This window comes from Geotrypetes seraphini, chromosome 2, assembly GCF_902459505.1.
Source record: "Geotrypetes seraphini chromosome 2, aGeoSer1.1, whole genome shotgun sequence".
Classification (NCBI taxonomy): domain Eukaryota; kingdom Metazoa; phylum Chordata; class Amphibia; order Gymnophiona; family Dermophiidae; genus Geotrypetes; species Geotrypetes seraphini.
In genome coordinates, this window is record NC_047085.1 from 404,909,212 (window position 1) to 404,935,518 (window position 26,307).

Genomic DNA, 26,307 nt, shown 5'->3' on the forward strand with positions numbered 1-26,307 from the left:
GTCTCTAGCTTTTCAGTATTTGTCTCGGTTTTATTTCTTAATGTCTTTTCTTTAGTAATATTTGTTTAGCATTATGATTTTCCGTAATGGTGGAATGAAGCAGGAAACGCAACATAGAGAATCTTAAAGCAAGCAAAAGGAAACTGCAAAAGTTCAGCTGTGTTCTCCAAAGTAGATCTTTTATTGCCATCCTGAATGGCACACAGGGTTAGTACATTTACCACCTGATTCTATAAAGTTACGCTTAGTGCTCAAGTTATAGAAGAGTGGCAGATATGTGTAACATAATTTAATAATGAGATGCTAATTAGTGTTAATGAGCAATTATTGCCTGTAATTGCTGACACTAATTAATAGTTTTGCACATAACTGCCCTTGGTCAGGATTCTAGAATTTGTACACTAAAATCCATAGTGTGCAACTGCAAGGGAGGCATGCCTAGCACTTACTTGTGTAAGTTCTAGAATATTGGTATTATAGAATACTTGCGTAAGACCGAGAGTACACATCTAACTTTAGGTGTGAGCGTTAGGTCTCACAATATTGTCACTAGGGGGGTGCTGATACCATTTTGTACCCAACACACATAAGGGCAGGATCACTGTTTTCTTGACCTCAGCTAGACCCAAGGGACAATGAAAGGTAGGCTTGGAGGGGTGGGGGGTGGGAGCTACATATGCATGGCTCTTTGAAATGGGGGAAGATTTTTTTGAGGGGGTAGGGGGGTTACTTTCAACTAGGCATTCTTGCTTTGGAGGGATCTTGACTGGGAGGGGATGATTGGAGAATGCATTGATTGGGGAGAGAGAACCTGGCTAGGAGGGCCATGATTGGAGCGGAACTTGACCAGGGGGAGTCTTTAGGAGGAGGTTGTGATGGGGAGTCAATTAGGGAGCAGCTATTGGGAATTGTGGTTGGCACCTTTTAATTTCAAAACCTTTTTATTCCTTTTATAAATAAGAGTAGGAATAATACTATGAGAAATAAAAAGGCAGTAATATTTTTCAAAGAACCAAACCCCATCCTACATACCCAAAATGCAATACCTGATTTTATATTTAAATGCTAGACAGCGCTATAAATAATGTTATGTAGAACAAATAAATCCAATCAAGAAATGAGGAGTGGAGGAAACAATAACAATATACAAAAATCCAACTCTCCACAAGATTGTCTAGCAGAACACTTTAGACCAGGGGTGCCCACACTTTTTGGGCTTGCGAGCTACTTTTAAAATGACAAAGTCAAAATGATGTATCAACAATAAAATTTAAAAAAAAAACCACAAAGCACACTGTACGCATAGAAAATGTTAATTATCATTTATATTCCGCGGGTTTTCAAAGAGGTCAAGGGAGATGACTTTATGCAATGTCACCTCAGGAACAACTATACAAAAATAGACAAATATACCCCCTCCTTTTTTACTAAACCTGTACTGCTCTCGATGCTCATAGGCTCCCTGCGCTAAAACCCGCTATTGCGGTTTAGTAAAAGGGGGTCATAATATAGACAGCAGATATAAATTCTCAAAACGGACACATTTTGATCACTAAATTGAAAATAAAATCATTTTTCCTACCTTTGTTGTCTTGTGATTTTATGAGTCTGGTTGCACTTTATTCTTCTGACTGTACATCCAATATTTCTTCCCTTCTTTCAGCCTGCTGTATGCTTCCGGACCTCATTCCCTCCGCCAACTTTTTCTTCCTCTCTCCCTGCCCCCCTCCTCTTTCTTTCTCTCTCCATGCCCCCTTTCTTTCTGTCTTCCTGTCCCCCTTTCTTTTTCCCTTCTTTCTGTCTCCCAGCCTGCTCCCAAGCCACTGCCACCACCATCGGGGAACAGGCCTCCAAACCACCACCGCCCCAAGCTCTCCCTGCTCTCCCACACAGAAGCGTCGGGCCGACCAGATGTCCTCTCCCCAACGTCATTTTTGAAGTCGGAAAGGAAGTTCCGGGCCAGCCAGGCAGCGATTGGCTGTCCCGGAACTTCCTCTCCGACATCAGAATTGACATCGGGTGGGGGAAGTTGGTCGACTCGGTGCTTCTGAGTCAGGAAGCAAGTAGAATGCGAAGGCAACTTGATCGACTCACATTGCCTTCGCGATCGACCTTTTGGGCACCCCTGCTCTAGACAAAAGAAAAAGCCTCAGGTTATTGTTGAGCATATATAAGCTCAGCCACCACCACCCACATCATCGGCATCAAAAACATTCATCTGAGTGGCTACTGCCAAGCTTTACTAGCAAAAATGCTGTGAACAATTTCAGATTGAATGAAAAAACTGAAAAAGCAATGCAGGAAAAAAATACTTCCCAGTACTAATCAGTTCTTTAGTCCATACAATCCAAGCCAGTGTTTCACGGTGCAAAAACCACTTCCTCTGGGCATACTGGACTTCTCATTATCACCAAAAATGATCTATAGAACAATAAATGCCTGTGTATCAGGAAACATACTTTAGAGCAGGAGTCTCAAAGTCCCTCCTTGAGGGCCGCAATCCAGTCGGGTTTTCAGGATTTCCCCAATGAATATGCATGAGATCTATGTGCATGCACTGCTTTCAATGCATATTCATTGGGGAAATCCTGAAAACCTGACTGGACTGCGGCCCTAAGGAGGGACTTTGATATCCCTGCTTTAGAGTATCTCAACATAAAAAGAATTAATGGAATACTCACTGTAGCGTGGTCTTTCATTCCTTCCGTATTCAGTTTTCAGCATGGTGTCTTGGCAAATTATACATGACTGCTACCAATCACCACAGACCTCATATCAAGGCAGTGTAGTTGGCCAATCACTGAAAGTCAGCAACCAGTCGTGGCAAGTTTAAACTTTCATATTGAGCAGGCTGAAAGAACAAGGGCTGAAAAAACACAATTAGTGCAGTGAAACTTAATAAAAATAAAACCAGTCAATGTTTGACTTCAAACCATTTGAAAACATTGCATTTAATTATTAAAACCAAAACTGTTCCCTCTGCTGTAGACATAGACGTCTGTTTCCGCCCCGAGTGCCCATCGGGATGTGATCAGTCACAAAGCACCGAAGCTGAAAAAAAATCATGTGTGTGTGCAATGCAGTGCTGCACTATTGGAGCCTGTAGGTTGCTCCTGCCCAAAGCACTCTGGTGCTCATTCAGCCGTAAATGTAATTTTCGTGATGTCTGCCCAATATATAATTTTGGGCAGGGACATATAATGCAGTATATTACGAATTCTGAATCGCATGACATCTCATATTTCAAAACATATTTCTACTGATTCACAGGGTTGCTGAACTCGGAAACTGTCAGCATTATATCACAAGTTTTGCAGTGGCCACATTGTTTATGACTGCCAGCCTGCCTGTGCATGTTTCTCTCATCTCTCAGTATCGCCAGGCTTAGAGTCTCTCTAAAGTTAGGGTAGAAGAATGATAAATTAAAAGTACAATGGGGAGGAACTCTGACTTGCAGGCCACAAACTTGAGTAGAGACAGGTCAGAGTTCATCAAAGTTTTATTGTTCTTCTTATCCTTACTGTTGTCAGAATGCACCGTCTGTCAATCAGCATTGCACATCAGGATTTCTCCCATATTTATACTAGGTTTTTCAGTTCCAAACATAAACATGCTTCATTTAAATTCAAAAAGGAAAACACTCCAGCAATTAGTCCAAACGACTATTCCCACAATGCCCTTCATTCACCATCCTGGTTTAGGCAGTTGTGCAGTTCATTAGCAAATTCAATAGTTCATTCTGTTATGCACACTTTTCTCAATAGCATATATTACAGTTCAAAAGAAAAACTTCTCTTCAAACAGGGACCGCTCCTGTTCAATATATTTATTAACGACCTGGAGACGGGGACGAAACGTGAGGTTATTAAATTTGCGGATGACACCAAACTCTGCAGCAGAGTTAGAACCACGGAAGACTGTGAAGACCTGCAAAAGGACCTAACGAGACTGGAAGAGTGGGCAAAAAAGTGGCAAATGAGTTTTAACATAGAGAAATGCAAGGTCATGCATGTAGGGAAAAAGAACCCGATGTTCAGATACAAAATGGGGGGATCATTGCTAGGGGTGAGCAACCTTGAAAGAGATCTGGGGGTGATGGTGGACTCAACACTGAAAGCATCGGCACAGTGTGCAACAGCCTCAAAGAAAGCAAACAGAATGCTGGGTATCATTAAAAAGGGCATCACAACCAGGACGAAGGAAGTCATCATTCCGCTGTATCGTGCAATGGTGCGTCCACATCTGGAGTACTGTGTCCAGTACTGGTCGCCGTACCTCAAGAAGGACATTGCAGTACTCGAGGGGGTCCAGAGAAGAGCGACTAAACTGATAAAAGGTATGGAAAACTTTTCATACGCTGACAGGTTGAAAATGCTAGGGCTGTTCTCCCTGGAAAAGCGGAGACTTAGAGGAGACATGATAGAAACCTTCAAAATCCTGAGGGGCATAGAGAAGGTAGACAGGGACAGATTCTTCAGACTGTGGGGAACCACAAGTACAAGGGGTCACTCGGAGAAACTGAGAGGGGACAGGTTTAGAACAAATGCTAGGAAGTTCTTTTTTACCCAGAGGGTGGTTGACACATGGAACGTGCTTCCGGAGGTTGTGATAGGCCAGAGCACATTACAGGGGTTCAAGGAAGGTTTAGATAGGTTCCTAAAGGATAAGGGGATTGAAGGGTACAGATAGAAGTAGAGGTAGGTTATAGAAATGGTCAGGAACCACTTCACAGGTCATAGACCTGATGGGCCGCTGCGGGAGCGGACCGCTGGGCGCGATGGACCTCTGGTCTGACCCAGTGGAGGCAACTTCTTATGTTCTTAACATTCTCTGCCCCAGCCAGCATGACTGAGCAGAAAAGGAAAAGGGGGAAAAACACACAAGAAAACATAGTTTAAACTTCATTCTTGCCTTGCAGTTGCAGCATGTATTGCTCAGACCCACTCCTTGAGTTCTGGCCTCATTTCAGCCTTCCACTCACTGATGTGGTGTACCTAGCATATGTGACACCCAGGGCCCATAATTTTTTGACCCCCCCCCCCAATCTCTATGAAAAACATGATTTATAGTAACAATCCAAACGTCACACAAGAGTATACCTAGGAAAAGGCAGCATCTTACATACTGCAGTGAGCAGTACAACATCAATACAACCATTGTAAAACTAAGCAAGCCAGACTAGTACAGAGCAATCCTGCACCGAAAACCGTGTCTTTCGAACACACAGAACACACTTTCACCTAGTATGGAATATGTCATCACAAACTAACCCCTCCCCCTTTTACAAAACTATAGTTTTAAGCCACGGTGGTAACAGTTCTGACCCTCATAGAATTCTGAGCATCAGAGCTGCTACTATTACAGCTGGCGCTAAAAAATGCTCTATAGTTTTGTAAAAGGGAGAATAAAATAGAAATACATAGATCAGGGGTCCCCCAAGTCCCTCCTTGAGGACCGAATCCAGTCGGGTTTTCAGGATTTCCCCAATGAATATGCATTGAAAGCAGTGCATGCACATAGATCTCATGCATATTTATTGGGGAAATCCTGAAAACCCAACTGGATTCAGCGCTTAAGGAGGGACTTTGGGGACCCCTGACATAGACAAAGGTTAAATTGAACCAGCAAGAAGCTGGACTCTGCATACAATGCAACACCACATAAACAGTGACACATGTCTCCTAAAGCAATAAATAAATAAATGGAAAATTTTTGTTCTACCTTTGTCTTCTCTGGTTTCTGCTTTCCTCATCTTCTTGTTACTCTCTTCCTTCCATCTACTGTCTGCTATCTCTCTGCCCCTATATGGCATCTTCTTTCCTTCTATGCCCCTTACAGAAACTGTATGCCTCCCACTTCCATCTCTCCTTTCACCTCCATTGGTCTGGCATCTCTCTCTTCTCCTTATCTTTCCAACACCTCTTCTCTGCAATCCCTTTTCCCCTCATTTCCCTTTTCAATTTATTTTCTGCATCTGTCTAGATTAAGTTCTTACTATCCTGTCATCAATTTCCTTTTTTTACTGTCTACCTACAGCTTGCCACCTCTTTCCCTCACTCCCTCCAGTATTTCACTAATGCAATCCTTTTCCACCCACCATATGCCCTCCTTTTATTTATCCACTCCTTCCATCATGTGCCTTCTTTCTCTACCCCTTCCATCTAGTACCTTCTCCTCTCTCTGTTCACTTCCATCCAGGGTCTGCTCCCCTCTTTTTCTCCTCCCCATTTCCTTTCTGCATCTGCTCCCTTATCTCTCCCGTCCGCACTTCCATCCAGCATAGGCTCCCCCTCTACCCTCCCCACTTCCATCCAATGTCTGCCCTTTCTCTCTTCAGCCACCCCTCTTGAATTAGCATATACCCCTTGTCTATCCCTTCCCCCACTTCCATCAGCATCTGCCCCCTTTCTTTCCCTCCAATCCAATTCCATCCAGTATCCTTCCCCCTTTTGTCTCTCTCCCCTTTTTCTGCACACCAATTCCCACCACCCTTCCATACCAACCTGCTCTCTTTCTCTCCCTCCACCACTCTTCCATACCAACAGTCCTGTTCCCTTCATGCAGCAAGGTCCCGTGATGACTGTAGCTGCCGGCAGCCGGTCCACCCCCTCTTGCGCAGCCGGTCCACTTGCTCTGGCGCAGGGTCGGCAGCTGCACTAAGGTGCAGGAAGGTCCCGCAATGACTATGTCTGCCAGCTCTGCTCCAGAAGAAGTAAGTTACGTTGGAAGGGGTGGACCTGGCAGACGCAGTCATCGCGGGACCGTACCGCAACTCCCTGCATCTGCTGGGTCCACCCCCTCCAACTTAACTTACTTCTTCCGGAGCAGAGTCGGCAGACCTTCCTGCACCTTGGCGCGGTTGTCGACTCTGCTCCAGAGCAAGTACGTTAGAGGGGGTGCACCGGCAGCGTGCTGAGGTGCAGGTCCTGTTGCACAGTAGGGCAGGACATTCCGGACCCAGATCTGGCTGGCTGTGTACCCTCCTAGGGCGTGCATCTGGGGCTGTCCTCCCCCCCCCCTGCCGCCCTTGGTATGCCACTGGGCTCTTGCTGCATTGGCTCCCCTTGGAAGTTTAGGCCAGCTACCGGCAGTTTCCTCCAGTAGCTCTTCCATTGCTACATCAGGAGGGACGTTGGTGGCAGGTATGCTGGATAACTCCTCCCCTTCTGAGTCCGCTGAGCTGAATTTAAGTTCCTGGCTTTTAAGGGCGTGCCCTGACTCACCCAACCTCCATTGGCTACCAGATGTCAGGAGTTTCTCAGTGTTTGTAAAATGCAACTTTCTCCTCCCCCACCTGAATTCTCCTGAGTCAGGGAAAGCCTTACTCTGGAGCTTTGGCTCAGCATAACTTCTTTCTTTCCTATTCGTTCCCCCAACCTTGTTCCTACTGGGGCTCAGTATACTAGCAAGCTTCTTAAATAAAAGGAATATAAGCTCGTTTAGCTCCTAACATAGGAGCTGGCTTGAGCACTGGCAATGTTTCATCAGTAATGTAATGTAATGTAATTTATTTCTTATATACCGCTACATCAGTGTGTGCAGTGTGTCTGCCAGAACAGCCATGCTAAAGCGCGGCAAGACTAGAAAGCCTCTGTGGTCGGTACCTTTAAAATGCAGCTCAGGAGCATCAGGATGTGGCTTTGTGGCCCATTGCTTTTGGGATGGTAAAATAACCCCAGCTTTTACTGTTCCTGTCTCACTGTCTTATGTCTTAGTTTAAACCCGTAGTGCTTAAGGGATGGAATGTGTAGAAATGTTTTTAGTTGAATGAAGGTAGATGGCAGGCACTTTGTTCTTTATTCTTATATCACTTTTCAATGAGTTTATACATGTTATACAGACCCTATGGACACAATTGCCAAAACAAGGCCAGGAAAAATCCATTTGAGTCCAACTGTTATATCTTTCCTTGATTTCTGCTAATAAATTGACCCTGTTTGCACATCCTGGGTTCCGCCCACTTAATTTGTAAAGACACATAGATATCTGTGATGCCTTTATACCATAGGCTTAAAATAGGAACTATTATAAAATGAGGCCCAGAGTGGGGAAATTTTAGCAAATACGATAAATGTTTCTATACTCCTGAACATGCACCTGCTATTCTCAGTTGTGAAACTTTGCTGAGCTTCAAGATGGAAAATGATGGGCCAGAAGAAACTGACAGAGAGGACTGAAACTCAAACCAAGTGTGCTTTGTTTTAGGTAACTGGAAACGAGCTTCCATATAATCCAAAGATGCCTGTGTCTCTTCAAGTTTATACTGTGCTACATTTTTTCATTATGATGGAATGTTACTTGCATATGTTTTCTGCAAAGATAGTAAGTATAGTTTCTTTTTTATAAACATATAATTATGAGATCTGCTTAGTAAGAGTAATTAGCATGCTAGAATCCTATGATGCATATTAATTTGTGCATAAAACACACTGCTTCACCATAATGTGTGAGAATCTGGTGCAATACCCATAAAAATAATGGGTTGCATCATATCAGCTCATTATTATGCAAAATGGATGACATAGCTTGTGGTAAAATGTATAAGCTTTGTGACTTATGGAAAATATAGCAATACTTTCAGAAGTGTTAACTTTTTTTCATGAACAATTGGTCTCTATTGCATGACCCATTGCTTCTAGGGAGCGACTTAAGGCTCCTTTTATCAAGCCGCGCTAGCGGGGTTAACGCACGTGACTTTTCATCACGCGTTAACCCCTGCTCTGGTCAAAAACTACCGCCTGCTCAAGAGGAGGCAGTAGCGGCTAGCACGGCCGGTGGTTTAACGCATGCTATTACGCGCGTTATTACACGCATTAAACCGCTAGCGTTGCTTGATAAAAGGAGCCCTTAAAGGACTCGCCTATGATTTTAAACATGACCCACCCCAGTAGAAATCAATGGTGGGGTAGTTGTGAGAGGTACGTCTTCTCTTCCTACACCTCTATCCTTATATGGTATGCAAATTGTTGAAATTAAATGTAATCCATTAAGCCTTGCCTCTTAAAAAATTACAGGGGCCCCAACCGTCCACCTCTCTTGGAGATCCCCCCCCCCCCCAACTTCCCCAGCACCTACCACTAATCACTGGGGTCTAGTGGAGACAAGAAAGATCCCTAGTTATTCGTGCCCCAGCAGCTCCAGGTATAAAATTGTGTCTCCTGAGATCCCGGCAGTAGTCTCGTAAGCATGCTATTTTACCATAGTTTAGTAAATTGGTCTTTGTGTTTGCCTTGCTGTGTTTAAATAAAAACCTTGAAATTTGTGAACATCCACTGTACATAAATACTAAATTTAGATTCAACCAGTATACTAATGAGTCACATAAAATAAGAACATGAGCAATTAGAAAGTGTAAAACTTTAGCAATGACTGATAACTTTTCTACGAGGACAAACAAGCATTATATTCTCACATATGGGTGATGTCATCCAACGAAGCCTGGTGTGGACACTGTCAAATGTAGAATCACTTTACATTTTTGAGAAAGTACCACCACCATACACACAGAAATCAGCATCGATCTTGGTAGGAAACTCGATTCCAGAAGTGGAATCTACATTAGCATCTGCATTGAAATAGAGTGCACAGACACTGTTGAGAGCATCCAGCATTAGACTCAGTACCGAAGATGCAAAGGGACTTAAGGTCCTCTTTGTAAGTGCACCGTGTATCAAGAGATCAAAAGCATAAGAAACCTAGGAACAATTGCCGTGGTTCCCCTTCCAGGCTTGGTTCTGACACCTCCCCTGCATCAGAGTCTTCAGTGCCAGGGATGCTATATTGATAGCTTTCTGACGCATCGACTTCCTTCAGGATCCTCGCAGTCTCCTGCACCTCATCAGGCACCTGCACAGTCTGCCTCAATACTGGATTCCCAGTCTGCACTGACGGCTTCTTTCCAGAAGAAGATCCAGGCTATTCAAAAAACAGCTTTTAGGGTTACTGCTTCAGCAGGCCATGCAGGCCTACAGGGTGCTTGTGCCAGCTTCAGCTGAGCCTGAGGATCCATGGTGGGAGAGGGAGGCAATGCAGAGAGAGAGTTTGTTGGTGTTTGTTTCTACAGTTCTAATGGAGCTGTCTAATGCCTTATGGTGGCCCAGCAAAACTTAAGACGCCAGGTCCAATTTGTCAATCGTCATGGTAACCTGGCACCCAAAGTTTGTTGAGCCTTGATTTAAAATACTGCTATCAAATTAATCTACAATACAGTTTTTGCATCTGTTATAGAATCTAATTTAACATCTCTGTCCTCTCCCACTATGCTTTCTTCTCAGGCATCCTTGTATATTTATCAGCATTAATTCACGAACAACCTTTTTGTACACTCAGATTCTCTAATGCTAAGAGAGTTTACAATTCAGTTAAATCTGTGAGTGATCAACTCATCCTCACAACTAAAACAAGATTCTTCTTCAGGTACAACTTTCTGCTGCCTGGTACCCTCTTTATAGAATTCTTTGCCTCTTCATATTCATATGGAAACCTCCCTTAGTAAGTTTAAATCAGCTTTTTGCGCAAGAAAAAGTAAAAAATAACACACCCCGATACAAAAGGTTCCAGTGAAGAGTGCTACCATACTAGTTACATTATCTAAATGCTTTAGTGTGGCGTTCTGAGGACCTTCGGTGTGAGAAAATAGTTATATTATAAGGATTTGTTGCTAAAGAAGTATTATTTTGTATTTGGCTATTCTGTAAGCTAGAGAGCATCATCATGTACATTGCATGATGGTGATTTTATAAAGATTTCTATGTTTATAAAATATGTGGAAAATGACCATTATAAAATTGCACAGGTGTAGATATCTGTAAAAAGTAGCTGCACCCAAAAATTGTATCTACTTTTACATCATCCACTCGTAGTTATTTCCCAAAGGCATAGTTTGGGCAATGCTGGGATGCAGTGGGTGATTTTGTCTATTTATGTGTCTATTTATTTGTCTATTTTTGTCTATTTATGTGTGTAAATGACTAGCAATACCATCATTATGTGTGTTCTTGCCACCTAAAATGATAGAATTACCCCCCCCCCAAAAAAAAAAAAAGTGCATGTACAGCTGTTAATGTTTATGCACTGTATTACTCCAATAGTTGTTGCAGCTTTTGAAAACCAGTTGCCACACTGCTATCATTATTTAGGGGCAAAGTTGTCATGGTGTGTTAAAAGACCATCTTTTTGCTGCATCTTGATTTACTATGGGATTCAGCATCCAGTGGTCCCAGAGGTTGCTAAATCCCATGCTAAAAGAATAAACAATGCTCATAAGCAATATTATTCCAGAGGCCCGGCAGTATTGTGCCACAAAACTGTGGCGCAGTGCCCTTGCCAGCAGAGCAGGCCCTCCTACCTGACTTAAGCTCCTCCTGCCAAAGACTTCAGTCATACCCCATGCCGCCAGACCCCCTGTCCACCCTCTACAAGGTTCTAGCCTCACCATTCCTCAAAGGATCTACCATATTAAACATTAGTGGTTCAGGGTATCTTCGACAGGAAAGATGTCCAGTCATTAGAGTGGCCATTTTCTGCTGTCATATTCTATGTTTTCTATGATGCCCCCAGCAGTATATAGTCTTGCATGGAAACATGACCCTTAGTGGTAGATGTACGAGACTATGGCTAAGGGTGCCATTTTGAGGATGGTGCCAGACTGAGCAGGAGCAGCTGAGCATCATTCCTACCTAAAGACACCCTGAACCATCAATGCTTGGTATAATAGGCCCTTTTGGGGGGTGTAGCAAGTTTGGGACTTGAGCCTTGTGGGGGAGAATCTTGGGCTGTTGGATCTACAGGAGCCTTTCAGGGATGGAGCTTAAGCTGGGTGTAGCTGATCTGCAGGCCTGAGAGGGTCAGGTTGTGGCCTTGAGGTTCAAACTGCAACTTTTAGCTGGGATTTCTTGACATATCGGCTGCCTTTGATACTCTGGATCATGAGATCTTACTTCATAGACTTCATGATTGTGTATTTAGAGTTGTTTACAAATGGTTTAGTTCATTTATGCAGGGTGGAAAACAACAGATGATCATGAATGGGCAGCTGTCTGGCCAAAGAATGGTGAAAACTGGGTCAGCCCTCAGGGGTCAGCCCTTTCTGCTGCTTTGTTCAACTTATATATGGTTCTGGTGTGTAAGTTGTTACAGAACTTGGTTATTTCTTATAGGATGTATGCAGATGATATCCAACTGTTTTTCCCAGTTGGGGAATCGCTGATACAGTCTATTGGGAAATTAGATTTGGTGATTTCTGAGATTAAAAAAGTGGATGGATTTCAATAAGTTAATGTTAAATATTTCAAAGACAAAGGTGATGTTTCTGACAAGGAATGTAGTAATAAGTAATGAATATTCCAGACTCGGTTCAAATTTTGGGTACAACTATCTATTTTTCTCCTGAAGTACAATACTTAGGTGTGATTTTAGATTCACGACTATCCTTTCAGTCTCACATTAATGCAGTGGTAAAGACAATTTATTTTAAATTGAGATTAATGAGTAATCTCAGATCATATTTACTGGAGCCAGTTTTAAATATGTTCTCCAAACAGTTGTCAGGTCTAGTTTGGATTATTGTAACCTTGTATTACTGGGGGTCTCAGTGACCATGATTCACTCGTTACAAGTGACTCAAAATTAAATAATTCGGGTCCTGTTTGGAATTGCTAAATACAATCATGTATCTGCATTTTACGTTAACCTGTATTTGTTAAAGATAGAATACAGAATTTGGCATAAATTGTTATTGTTGATGTATCTGTGTGTATGTCAGATGACACTAAAATATTTCATTTACCACATTTATTTTTATATGCCATCCCGGATCCTACATTCAGTCGATGGAGGGGTTTTGAATATCCCTTCTCTAAAGCCAATGAGATTGCATACAACTAGAATAGGTTCATTTTCTTGTATTGGCCCTGATACTTGGAACAATATCCCACTATACATTAGACAACAGGGGGATTTGATTACTTTTAAGAAACTTTTGAAACAATATCTATTTTGTAAAATGAAATATGCACGTTGAACGCTTATATTTATCTTAGGATTTGAATGATGTGCTTATAGGGAGGTTCGTAATGGTTAATATGTATGCATTTCTGTAACCCACTGTGATAAAAGTGGGATTTAAATGAATAAATTATAAACTATAAAATGCCAAAATTCATAATAATGAAAGAACCAAAATATACCGTGAAGTGTAAATGAAAGTCCTCAGTTCACGGTGCAAGTTTCAAAAACCGACGCCCTCAAAGGAGCATTTCTTGTAGACCTTATCCCATTCGGGTGTGGTCACTGAGAACATCACTGGACCTCTCGCTGTATGGTAGTGCCCCAAATAAACCACTAATAAATCCAAAATCTCACTCTGTCCCAATTCATAAATCATTTTTAGCTCTTTTAAAGGCTAAACTGCAGCTTGCAGAGTGTATCTGGTGCACACTACAAGTCACAGTATAGTATTTACATAGTAATGAGCTATTTTGCATGCATTTGCATGTTTTGCATCTTTTTATTATGTAGCCCACAGTGACTTAGGGCTCCTTTTATCAAGCTGCGCTAGCGGTTTAATGCGCGTTAAACTGCCGGCCACGCTAGCCACTAACGTCTGCCTTGAGCAGGCGGTAGGTTTTTGGCCAGCGCGGGGGTTAGCATGTGATTAAAAGTCGCACGCGCTAACCCCGCTATCGCGGCTTGATAAAAGGAGCCCTTAGTTATTGCTTTGTTATGGTAATTTAAGTCATGGTAGTTCCCTTTATACATGCTAAGTGACAAATTATACAATATAGAGCGCCAATACAGCTTCATAACTTCTGCCCTGGGTTTCATATATATTATATCAGTTCAAAAATAGTATTAAAACAGAGCTCCAGTGTTCAAGTCTTGTTGCTAGCATCGCTCACCAGATTCAACAGAGTAGGGCTTTTATTCCACATTCAAAGAAAGTGAGAGAAAACATCCTGCACCCATAGGAACCAAGCCATAAATTTAAACCTGTGTTTTCTTTTCCTGTTTTCAGTGCATTATTTCAGCATGTGTCATAGGGATCCCAACCACATTGTTAGTGCAGTGTCTTGTAGGGTTGTTGGTTTTTTTTTTTTTTTTTTTAATAAAGCAGATTCCTTGAAACCATGATTCCTTTGAATTCCATGAAACCCAGAGTTAAAAATGTGGCTAGGATTTTTGTGCCATGCACTAGAATTGGATTATTAGAGAAAAATTAAGCTTGTGTTTTTATGTGTTGCTTGTTCTTTAAGGTCTGGCTCTTTCTTTATTTTAATAATGTATGGACATCACAATAGTAGATTCAAAATGCAGGATGCCAGACCAGCAACACAGTAACAGTGCTGCATGCTTCAACACAGGAGGTTTTGGTTCAGTTCCTGAGCTTATTGTATGCTTGTCATACCAGCTTGAGCAATACTATCCTATAAATAGAAAGAGGATAGTATTACATAAGAACATAAGAATTGCCGCTGCTGAGTCAGACCAGTGATCTATCGTGCCCAGCAGTCAGCTCACGTGGCGGCCCCAGGTCAAAGACCAGTGCCCTAACCAAGACCAGCCCTACCTGCGTACGTTCCAGTTCAGCAGGAACTTGTCTAACTTTGTCTTGAATCCCTGGAGGGTGTTTTCCCCTATAACAGCCTCAGGAAGAGTGTTCCAGTTTTCCACCACTCTCTGGGTGAAGAAGAACTTCCTTACGTTTGTACGGAATCTATCCCCTTTTAACTTTAACGAGTGCCCTCTCATTCTCTCTACCTTGGAGAGGGTGAACAACCTTTTTATCTACTAAGTCTATTCCCTTCATTATCTTGAATGTTTTAATCATGTCCCCTCCCAGTCTCCTCTTTTCAAGGGAGAACAGGTCCAGTTTCTCTAATCTCTCACTGTACAGCAACTCCTCTAGCCCCTTAACTATTTTAGTTGCTCTTCTCTGGACCCTTTTGAGTAGTACCATGTCCTTCTTCATATATGATGACGAGTGCTGGATGCAGTATTCCAGGTGAGGGTGTACCATGGCCCAGTACAGTGGCATGATAACCTTCTCTGATCTGTTCATGATCCCCTTCTTAATCATTCCTAGCATTCTGTTCGTCCTTTTCACCGCCGTCGCACATTGCGCAGACGGCTTCATCGACTTGTTGACCAGTACTCTCAAGTCTCTTTCCTGGGGGTTCTCTCCAAGTACTGCACAGACATCCTGTAGTCGTTTATAAGATTTTTATTACCGACATGCATCACGTTACACTTTTCCACGTTAAACCTCATTTGCCATGTCTCGGCCCATTTCTCGAGCGTGTTTATGTCGCGTTGCAAATCTTCGCAATCCTCCTGTGTCTTTACTACTCTGAATAACTTTGTATCATCTGCAAATTTAATCACCTCACTCGTCATACCAATTTCCAGGTCGTTTATAAATATGTTGAAGAGCACGTGTCCAAGCACCGAACCCTGCAGCACTCCTCTTGTGACACTTTTCCAGTCGGAGTATTGTCCATTCATCACCACTCTCTGTTTCCTGCCCGCCAGCCAGTTTTTAATCCAGGTGAATATTTTACCCTCGATTCCATGGCTCACAATTTTTCAAAATAGTCATTCATGCGGAACCTTGCCAAATGCCTTTTGAAAATCCAAATATACAATGTCAACAGGCTCACCCTTGTCTATCTGCCTGTTTACTCCCTCGAAGAAGTGCAGCAAGTTCATCAAACTTTGCTGAAGCAGTGCTGGCTGGTCCTCATCAAATCATGTCCTTTATCAGCACCTCTATCATCTTTCCGGGTACTGAGGTCAGACTCACCTGCCTATAGTTTCCCAGATATCCCCTCGAACCTTTCTTGAAGATCAGCATAACATTTGCCACCTTCCAGTCTTCTGGAATCCTTCCCGATTTGATTGACAGATTGGCTGTTAGTTGAAGAAGTTCAGCTATAGCCCCTTTCAGTTCCTTGATTACCCTTGGATGGATGCCATCCGGTCCCGTGGATTTATCGTTTTTAAGCCTTTCAATCTGCCTGCATACCTCTTCTAGACTGACCTTCAACACTGTCAGTTTTCCATCTTCGTTTCCTGCGTATAGCCTATTGGATGTGGACGAATGATACTTAAATGGTAGCTTCACCAATGGGGAAGTGAAGCCAATGATGAATGGACTTTTATAGTCTCTGCCCTATATATGGCAAGACAGATCAGGATGGGCTGAAGCAAATTTTGGAAGTAGGGCCCAGGCAGGGCAAATAACTGAGCCTTGAAAATGGCAAGGATGGATCAGGGGCAAGTATGTGTATTTTTTACCACTTTCATATCATATGAGTAAAGACTTTGTTTATCTCAGTTGGGGAGGGAAAACAGCTTGTAGTGGAATTTAGCAAGTAAAATGTAATACTACAGCTGAATTGGTGGTTCAATATTTCCTTGATAATGAAAGAAGGGGCCTTAGGCATCTGAGCCAATTAGAGACTTAGGCCCTTCCCCGGTGCATCCCAGAATTCACCAGGAAGGGGAAGGCCCACCAATTTGGTGTGGTGGGCCTGCCGACCGAAAAGCATAAACATCCCTCCAGCCAGACTTCTATAAAAAGGTATGAGGGGAACTTTGGGGTGCTGGGTAGGGGGGTCTAGAAGCTTGGGAGGAGTATGGGGGGTCTGGAGGGGGGGGGTGTCACTGAATTGGGTAGGTTTGGAAGTTCCGGGAAGTTTCTGGCGGGAGGGAGTGGGCATTCATAAGAACATAAGAAGTTGCCTCCACTGGGTCAGACCGAGGTCCATCTCGCCCAGCGGTCCGCTCCCGCGGCGGCCCATCAGGTCTGCGACCTGTGAAGTGGTTTCTGACCACTTTTATAACCTACCTCAAGTTCTATCTGTACCCCTCTATCCCTTTATCCTCCAGGAACCTATCCAAACCCTTCTTGAACCCCTGTACAGAGTTCTGGCCTATCACTTCCTCCGGAAGCGCGTTCCATGTGTCCACCACCCTCTGCGTAAAAAAGAACTTTCTAGCATTTGTTCTAAACCTGTCCCCTTTCAATTTCTCTGAGTGACCCCTAGTGCTTGTGGCTCCCCTCAGTTTGAAGAATCTGTCCTTATTTACTCTCTCTATGCCCTTAAGGATTTTGAAGGTTTCTATCATGTCCCCTCTAAGTCTCCTCTTCTCCAGGGAGAATAGCCCCAGCATTTTTAACCTGTCAGCGTATGGAAAATTTTCCATACCTTTTATCAGTTTAGTCGCCCTCCTCTGCACTCCCTCGAGTACCGCCATGTCCTTCTTGAGGTACGGCGACCAGTATTGAACACAGTACTCCAGGTGCGGGCGCACCATTGCGCGATACAGCGGCATGATGACTTCCTTCGTCCGGGTTGTGATACCCTTTTTGATGATGCCCAGCATTCTGTTTGCTTTCTTTGAGGCTGTCGCACATTGCGCCGATGGTTTCAGTGATGAGTCGACCATCACCCCCAAGTCCCTTTCCAGGTTACTCACCCCTAGCAGTGTTCCCCCCATTTTGTAGTTGAACATCGGGTTCTTTTTCCCTACATGCATGACCTTGCATTTCTCCACGTTAAAACTCATTTGCCACTTTTTTGCCCAGTCTTCCAGTCTCGTTAGGTCCTTTTGTAGGTCTTCACAGTCTTCCGTGTTTCTAACCCTGCTGCAGAGTTTGGTGTCATCAGCAAATTTGATAACCTCACATTTTGTCCCCGTTTCCAGATCGTTAATAAATATATTGAATAGTAGAGGTCCCAGCACCGACCCCTGTGGAACTCCGCTCGTGACCCATTGCCAATCTGAGTATTGGCCCTTGACTCCAACCCTCTGTTTCCTGCCCGCTAGCCAGTGTTTGATCCATCGGTAGATATCCCCTTGCACCCCGTGGTTCCACAGTTTTTTAAGTAGCCGTTCATGTGGTACCTTGTCGAAGGCTTTTTGGAAGTCAAGGTAAATGATGTCTATGGATTCACCCTTATCCATCTGACTGTTTATTCCCTCAAAGAAGTACAGCAAGTTCGTGAGGCATGACCTTCCCTTGCAGAAGCCATGCTGGCTCGCCTTCAGTTGTCCATTGTTTTCTATGTGTTCGCAGATTGTGTCCTTTACCATTGCTTCCAGCATCTTTCCAGGAACCGAGGTCAAGCTCACAGGCCTGTAGTTTCCCGGGTCACCCCTTGATCCCTTCTTAAAGATGGGCGTGACATTTGCTATTTTCCAGTCCTCTGGGATCTCCCCAGTTTTTAGGGAGAGGTTACATATTTGGCGAAGTGTCTCTGCTATTTCGTTTCTCAGTTCTTTTAGTACCCTTGGGTGGATGCCGTCCGGGCCTGGTGATTTGTCGCTCTTTAGTCTGTCTATCTGTCTGAGGACATCCTCTTTGCTTACCTCTAGTTGTACCAGCCTTTCGTCGTGTTCTCCGTTTATAATCACCTCGGGTTCTGGGATATTGGATGTGTCCTCTCTGGTGAAGACCGACGAGAAGAATTTGTTTAACCTTTCAGCTATCTCTTTTTCCTCCTTTATCGCTCCTTTCCTGTCTCCGTCGTCCAGTGGTCCCACTTCCTCTCTGGCTGGTTGTTTCCCTTTCACATACCTGAAGAAGGGTTTGAAGTTTCTTGCTTCTCCTGCCAGTCTTTCCTCATATTCTCTCTTTGCCTTCCTGACCTCTCGATGACATTCTTTCTGGTGTCTTTTGTGCTCTTCCTGGTTTTCTTTTGTTGGATCCTTTTTCCATTTCTTGAAGGATGATTTCTTGTCACTTATCGCCTTTTTAACTGCAGATGTTATCCATGCTGGGTTTCTAGTTCGATTTTTTTTGCACCCTTTCCTAAACCTTGGGACGCACAGGTCTTGTGCCTCGAGCACTGTGCCTTTAAGCAGTGTCCAGGCTTCCTTTACGGTCTTCACCTTCCCTGAGTTGCTGTTGAGCTTTTTTCCTACCATTTTCCTCATGTCCTTGTAGTTTCCCTTTCTGAAGTTGAGTGCTGTCGTTTTGGTTCTTTTCACCTTTGATGTTCCCATGTTTAATTTGTACTGGATCATGTTGTGATCACTGTTCCCTAATGGTGCTATTACCACCACTTCCTTTGCGGGTCCTTCTAGCCCGTTGAGGATTAGGTCTAGCGTGGCATCCCCTCGCGTTGGTTCCGTGACCAGCTGCTCCATGAAACAGTCCCTTATCGCCTCTAGGAATTTAGTTTCTCTCGTGCAATTTGAGTGCCCAATGTCCCAGTCTATTCCCGGATAGTTGAAATCCCCCATAACCACCACCCTTCCACTTTTTCACTCCTGCCTCAGTTCGGCCTCCAGTTCCAGGTCGTTTGCTTCTGACTGTCCTGGCGGGCGATAGTACAATCCCAATTTGATGTCAGCTCCTTCCCCTCCTGTCAGCTTAACCCATAGTGACTCCAGACTGTCCGCCCTTATTGTTGTTTCTGTTCTGGATGAGGGAATGGAGTCCTTTATATACAGTGCTATTCCTCCCCCCTTTTTGTGTGCTCTGTCCTTCCTGTAGAGTTTATACCCTGGAAGGGCCACATCCCATTTGTTGTCCTCTGTCCACCATGTCTCTGTGATTCCTATTATGTCTATGTCCTTATTTCCGGCTATAACTTCTAGCTCCCCCATTTTAGTCCTTAGGCTCCTAGCATTTGTATATAGGCAATTTAAGTCCCAGTTTGTTACCTTTTCTTTTGGATCTACTCTTGATTTGTTGCTCCTGCTGGTCTCCTCACGTGTTGCCTCCTGTGGTGTGTCTATCCCGTCCTCTGCCCGCTTTTTTGTTCTTTGATAGCCCTCTGGGTCCTGCTGTTTCCTCCTTGTCTTACTCTTTATTTCTAGTTGCCTCTCGGGTCCCTGTGCTGCATCTTTGGGTTTATGTCCATAAAGTGTCCATTTTGTCTCTAGTCCACTATCGCCATTTTCTGTTTCAGTATCCTTGCTTGATACTGTGGTCCGATGTGTCGAGGTCAGATCGACTATCGGCTTTCCCCTTGTTATCATTCTTCTTGCTGGGGGAATTCTTGGGGGGAGGGGGTGTCAAGGATTCTGGAGGGAGGAAGTGGGAAACCCTCCTGCTGGAATACTTCACTGGAAGGGGTCCCTGCCTCGACACTCAGCTGATTGTGGCAGGAGTATTCCCTTGCTGCAGTCAGCTGCGTCTATTTGAAATGTAGGCCAGCATTTTGTGTCCTACATTTCAGGAGCCTATCACAGCCCTAGAGAGATGCCTAGGGCTTCTTAAGCTCGCCCAAGGTCACTTCTGGGTGAAACCATGCCCAACCTTGCGCGAGTTTAAATATCTCATTGCATCTCCCTCATCCACGACAAATGCCTACATGGGTTTTTTTTTTTGAGAAAACGTGCTTACCGATTGGCTGGTTAGACAGCGGTAGGATGCCTACCATTGCCTACAATCAGGAAGCCGTTTATAGAATTTGTTCCTAAAGGTCCAGCATGAGCATAAGAACATAAGAACTGCCGCTGCTGGGTCAAACCAGTGGTCCATCGTGCCCAGCAGTCCACTCATGTGGCGGCCCCTAGGTCAAAGACCAGTGCCCTGACCGAGACCAGTCCTACCTGCGTACGTTGCGGTTCAGCAGGAACTTGTCTAACTTTGTCTTGAATCCCTGGAGGGTGTTTTCCCCTATAACAGCCTCCAAAAGAGCGTTCCAGTTTTCCACCACTCTTTGGGTGAAGAAGAACTTCCTTACGTTGTACGGAATCTATCCCCTTTCAACTTTAGAGAGTGCCCTCTTGTTCTCCCTACCTTGGAGAGGGTGAACAACCTGTCTTTATCTACTAAGTCTATTCCCTTCAGTATCTTGAATGTTTCGATCATTTCCCCTCTCAATCTCCTCTTTTCAAGGGCGAAGAGGCCCCGTTTCTTACAAACTGAAATGTCCAAATTTAAAATGGTGGTAAATAAGGGACATAGATGTCTGTAGAGCACAAAATGACCTCACAGACACTCATACAGAGCAGAAGGTCAGCCTAGTAGTTTGTGCAGTGGATTGTAAACCAAAGGACCTAGGTTCAGATCCCACTTTAACCCTTTTTTTTATTGTGAGCCTTCCAGGTACAGAAAAATTGCCTACTGTACTTGAATGTACATCACTTCAGTAGCCTCCAGACTTGCAGGTGTCTTACAGTCATGTGAAAAGATTAGGACACCCCATGAAATAGTTAGTTTTTTCATAAGAAATGTTCACATATCGATGTCAAATCTTTTTATTATTTTTCTCTGGAAAAGAAAGTGATGTAATTGCAGGTAAACAACAAAAATTTTACTTGATTTTTTCATGAAACAAAATATATCCACAAAGATGTGTTTTCTAACTGAGGATTAAATTAGGATACCCTACACCCTAATAGCTAGTGTTACCCCCTTTGGCTGAAATAACTGAAGTAAGATGCTTCTTGTAGCCATCTACCAGTCTCTGACATTGGTCTGAGGAAAGTTTGGCCCACTCCTCAAAGCAGAATTCTTTCAGCTGTGAGATGTTTGAGGGGTTTCTTGCATGTATAGCCAGTTTCAAATCACCCCACAGCATCTCAATGGGATTAAGATCAGGGCTTTGATGTGATACACCTGTGTGCGATTTGAGCCACTTTAAGTGGAAGGATATGTGAGGGGTGGCCTAATTTATTTCTCAGTTAGAATACATGTTTTTGTAGATATCTTTTGTTTCATGAGTAAATCAAGGAAAAGTTTTGTTGTTTTCCTGCAATTACATCACTTTCTTTTTCAGAGCTAAATAAAAAAAAGATTTGACATCGATATGTGAACATTTCTTAAGCAAGAACTGAATATTTCATTGTACTTTCCACTCAGAGTAGGGTGTACTCCTCTATGGGTTTTTTTTTAAGTATGACAGTCATTTAAGTTTTGCTTTCATTCTATCCTCTCTCTATATCCTCTGTCCATCCTTGCCTTTTTGAATTCCATCACTGTTTTGTCTCCACTATCGGTGCTCAGAAGCTTAGAGCAACACTCTTAACAAATAGCTTATTGCCTGAAGGCTTCAGATAGTGTTATCTCAACATTAAAAAGAAAAATCCAACACAATCTGCAGTAAAGTAAAAGCAACACAAGGAAAAACAAAAAAGAACTTCAGACAAACGTACAAGATGTAGGCTATGTTTATTATATCAATTAATGATTGTGGTTAATGTTACCACCTTTACACAAACCTAGGGACCCAACATGGTCCGTGTTTCGGTTAACATGCCTTCATCAGGGGTCCTAAAAAATGAAAATAGGAATAACTGAAGATATACCAAACCAATAAATGAATACATAAATAGTAGAACATTTATGAGGTGATGGGTATGAAAACAAATTTTAAAAGTGGAAAATCAGAACCAAAAACCCGCCATGATGCTATTATCACCTTGCATCTCATATCATGGTGGGTTTTTGGTTCTTGATTTGTCACTTTTAAAATTTGTCTTCATGCACATCACCTCATAAGTGTTCTACTATTTATTTATCCATTTATTGGTTTTGTATATCTTCAGTTTTATCATTTGTATTGTGTTGATTTATTATTTGTACATTGTGTATTTTAAATATGCCTTAGACCAGTGGTTCCCAACCCTGTCCTGGAGGACCATCAGGCCAATCGGGTTTTCAGGCTAGCTCTAATGACTATGCATGGAGCAGATTTGCATGCCTACCACTTCCATTATATGCAAATTTCTCTCATGCATATTCATTAGGGTTAGCCTTAAAACCCAATTGGCCCGGTGGTCCTCCAGGACAGGGTTGGGAACCAGTGCCTTAAACTGTAAGTCGCCATGAAGGTTTTCCCGAGGACGGGATAGAAAATTTAAATAAACTTGGATTAATATTTGTAGAAGCATTTCAATAAATATCTTTTCTGGGTTATGAATATTTTTGTATTGATACGCTGTCAAGTGCCATAAAATATGGCTGATATGAAGGAACTGCTGTTATTATTTGTATCATATGTGCTATGTGTTTCTTATTTTTTTATATGATTGTTTTTTTGTAATATCGCCTAGTTACAGGCAGTTAAGGAATCTTTTAAATAAATAACTTCCTTCCTTAGGGTTCATTTTACTAAAGCTTAGCCCTTGCTAACAGAATTAGCATGTGCTAAATACTAAGAAGCCTTTAATGTGCACTAAATGCTATGATGCCCATTTTTTTACCTATTTCCATTAGTGCATTCTAAGTTTTTGTACAAGATTTGATTAATGTGATTTTATTTTGAGAATGTTAATGAACAGAGAAAGGAGATAATGTAAAAGGTTAAAATATAGATGTCAAAATGATTAATTCCTATTAATGGTTCATTAATCAAACACAAATATGGCTCTTCAATAAAGTTCTTTTACGATTTAAAAAAAACAAACAAACAGCTAGCTGATTTTCAGCTGGTGCCAGGCAGTATGCTGTCTGCCTGATGCTGGCGATTATTATGGGTATTTCCAGTGACCAGAATTCAATATCCAGGGGTTTTTTGTCCGACTCTAATTTAGCCTGCTAAGCAAATATTCAGCACTGCCTGATTAAGGGCTAGATTCACAAAGCAAACCGATCATGTACCGATCAATTTGTGACCCCTTAGTGACCAGATTTCCCTCCGGCACGATTCACTTACCTCTCTGCCGACCATCCTCTGATCCGCACATGCAAATGAGGGCAACAGCATGCAAAGTAGGTAGGGACCCGATTCACAAACCAAAACCCTGCAATACAGACTGGGCTGGCCGATCACTCCCAAGCGACTGCTGAGGAAAAGTCTCTCAAGCCCTTTCCGGCTGCCCTGCCTTCTGCCGCCCTCCTCTCTACCCTGTCAGCCCTGATCTACTGCTGCCCCGAATTCCTCCTGCAGCCCCGATTCTCCCCCTGCCCCAAACGCCTGCCTGCCCCGAATGCCTGCCTGCCTCGAACTCACCTGCGTGCCCTGAACATGCCTGTCTGCCTGTCAAGATCAGAATGTAGATTAATGGAACGTGCCCAGTGCACAGGGATCCCCGGGGCGGGATATGCGGTGCACATAACCGAACAGAAGGGGAAAGACTGAGAGCCGAGAGGATTGCAACATAAGCCCAATTTCAGTCCCCAGGGCCCGCACATTACTACCAGTTGTGATTCTTTCTTCACTGACAGAACTCCGGTTCTACCATGGAAGCAGCTAAGTGAAGTTTATTAGCCCACGGTGCCAGCACCGCTGTCCTATAAATTCTCACCCTTCCCCGCAGTGTATGCCCGTGGTTTTAACCCGCGGGCTTAAGTGGGTTAAAACCACGGGCTCCAGAGTTAAAAAAAAAAAAAAAAAAACAATCAACAACCCAGCCGGGCCCGGAGGTCCAGTACACGCGCAGACCACCTACAGATGGTCTGCGCATGCACTGGGATTGCTATAGAGCAATCCGGGCAGGCAGATGGGGGCGTTCCTCCAATCGCCCCATCTGCATATTGAAGTTTCCTGAATTAATCGGATCTGCCCGAATCAGGCTCGATCGGACAGGTTCGTAAATCTAACCCTAAGTTAATAATGGGCAGTGACAGGACTGCTATTTATGCAGTCCAATTTCTTGTTAAACTTAGCCACCCAGAGCTGAATATTTGTGGCTAGCTGGCTAAGTTGTATGACATAGCTGGCCAACATTTAGCTCTTAACCACAAATATTCAACATAACCGGCTATCTTCCACTCCTGGCTGGTTAAATAGAACTGAATATTTTTGAGGGGAGCGGCACAGGTTTCTGTTATTCACTAGAATAGACATTGTAGCTGTTAGGAAAGCCTGTGTATTGAATAGCATTGGCTTTATTGAGGTATGAAGCTGCAAAAAACGTATCTGTTCTGGAATTCAGTTTCCCTTTAGGGACTTTTACTAATGGAGTAATCTGTTGGTTTGTTTGTTTAACAGTTATTACCACAGATTACCATCCTCCTGAGGATTGCCTACATTATCTTGACTTTGACCTCCATCGGATTCCTTATGGAACAAAGGCAAGACATGGAACACTTTCTCTTTCCTTTTTTTTTTTTTTTAAATAATTGTCTTTCTCTGACAAAAATTGCTGTTTTCACAGCAGTGAATTTATACTTCTTACCATATATACTTGAATAAAGAACGACCCAAATATAAACCGAGGTAACCTTTTTTGCCCCAAAAAAGGAGGAAAAAAAGGTTGACAAAAATAAAAACCAGAGGGTTAATATTCAAGTGCCTTGCCTTGCCTACCCTGCCAGGTTCTGCATCTTGTTCCCCCTCTCTCACTGCTCAGCCAGGCTCTGCATCCAGCCTCCTCACTCACTCTCTCTACTGCCCTGCCCTGCCAGTCTCTGCATCCATCTCCACTTCCTTAATGCCAGGTACTGCACTCTGCCCCCCTCCCCTCCCTCCCAATGACTTGCAGGCCTCCACCGGGCCTGCTATGAGACCTGGTGGTCCAGTGGTGGCCAGGACAGGAGGGATCCCTCCCACCTCCTGTCCCAGCCAATTCTAAGAATTTTACCTCCCTCCCACCTCCTCAGTGTACCTTTAGTATCTCTGGTGAATCGCGGCAGGAACGACCTTCCTTCACTCCTGCCTGTGCAGAGCCGCTAGCTGATTGGCTGCCGTGAACTTGCAGGAGCCAATCAGCTAGCGTCTCTGAACAGGTACCTTTAGTATCCCTGGTGGTCCAGCGGTGAATTGCGGCAGGAACGACCTTCCTTCACTCCTGCCCATGCAGAGCCACTAACTGATTTGCTGTCTTGAACTCATGGCAGCCAATCAGCTAGTGGCTTTCATGGGCTGGGACAGGAGGTGGGAGGGATCCTGGCCCGGTGGTGGCCTGCAAATCATTGGGAGGGAGGGGGGGGACAGGGTACAGAACCTGGCCGTGAGGAAGTAGAGCAGGGCAGGGCAGTGGAGAGAGGGATGGAGGTAAAAATTCTTAGAATCGACTGGCACATGAGGCGCGAGGGATCCCTCCTGTCCTGGCCATTACTGGACCACCAGGTCTCACGGCAGGCCTGACAGAGGCCTGCAACAGGTTCGGGAGGGTTGGCGGGTCAGTGCTGACCCAAAAATAAACTGAGGCCCTCATTTTTGGGCCATTTTTTTGGTCCCAAAATCTCAGTTTATATTAAAGTATATACGGTAATTTGGATTTTCTTTATTCTCTGAGTTATGTTTGCTGTGAAAGTACAACTTATATGGAAAGATCATTTGCTGAAAGTCAAAAACTATAAACATATAATTGTTGGTCCTCTTTCAGTAATTTATAGACATAGTTTTCCAAATGGGCTACCATTGAGACATATGTTATTTTACCACTAAATGTGCTATTTTA

The 26,307-nt window shown here is 43.5% G+C and overlaps 1 protein-coding gene across 4 annotated transcripts in view; it reads left to right on the plus strand.

Moving 5' to 3' along the window:
* Window positions 1-26,307, plus strand: part of LOC117354104 (alkylglycerol monooxygenase-like) — a 375,767-nt gene that overhangs the window by 168,958 nt on the left and 180,502 nt on the right. For all 4 annotated transcript variants that reach the window (XM_033930979.1, XM_033930982.1, XM_033930983.1 and 1 more), the window contains exons 10-11: window positions 8,206-8,322; window positions 24,894-24,976. In XM_033930979.1, coding sequence (XP_033786870.1) covers window positions 8,206-8,322; window positions 24,894-24,976 — 200 coding nt within the window. The remainder of the gene's footprint in view (window positions 1-8,205; window positions 8,323-24,893; window positions 24,977-26,307) is intronic.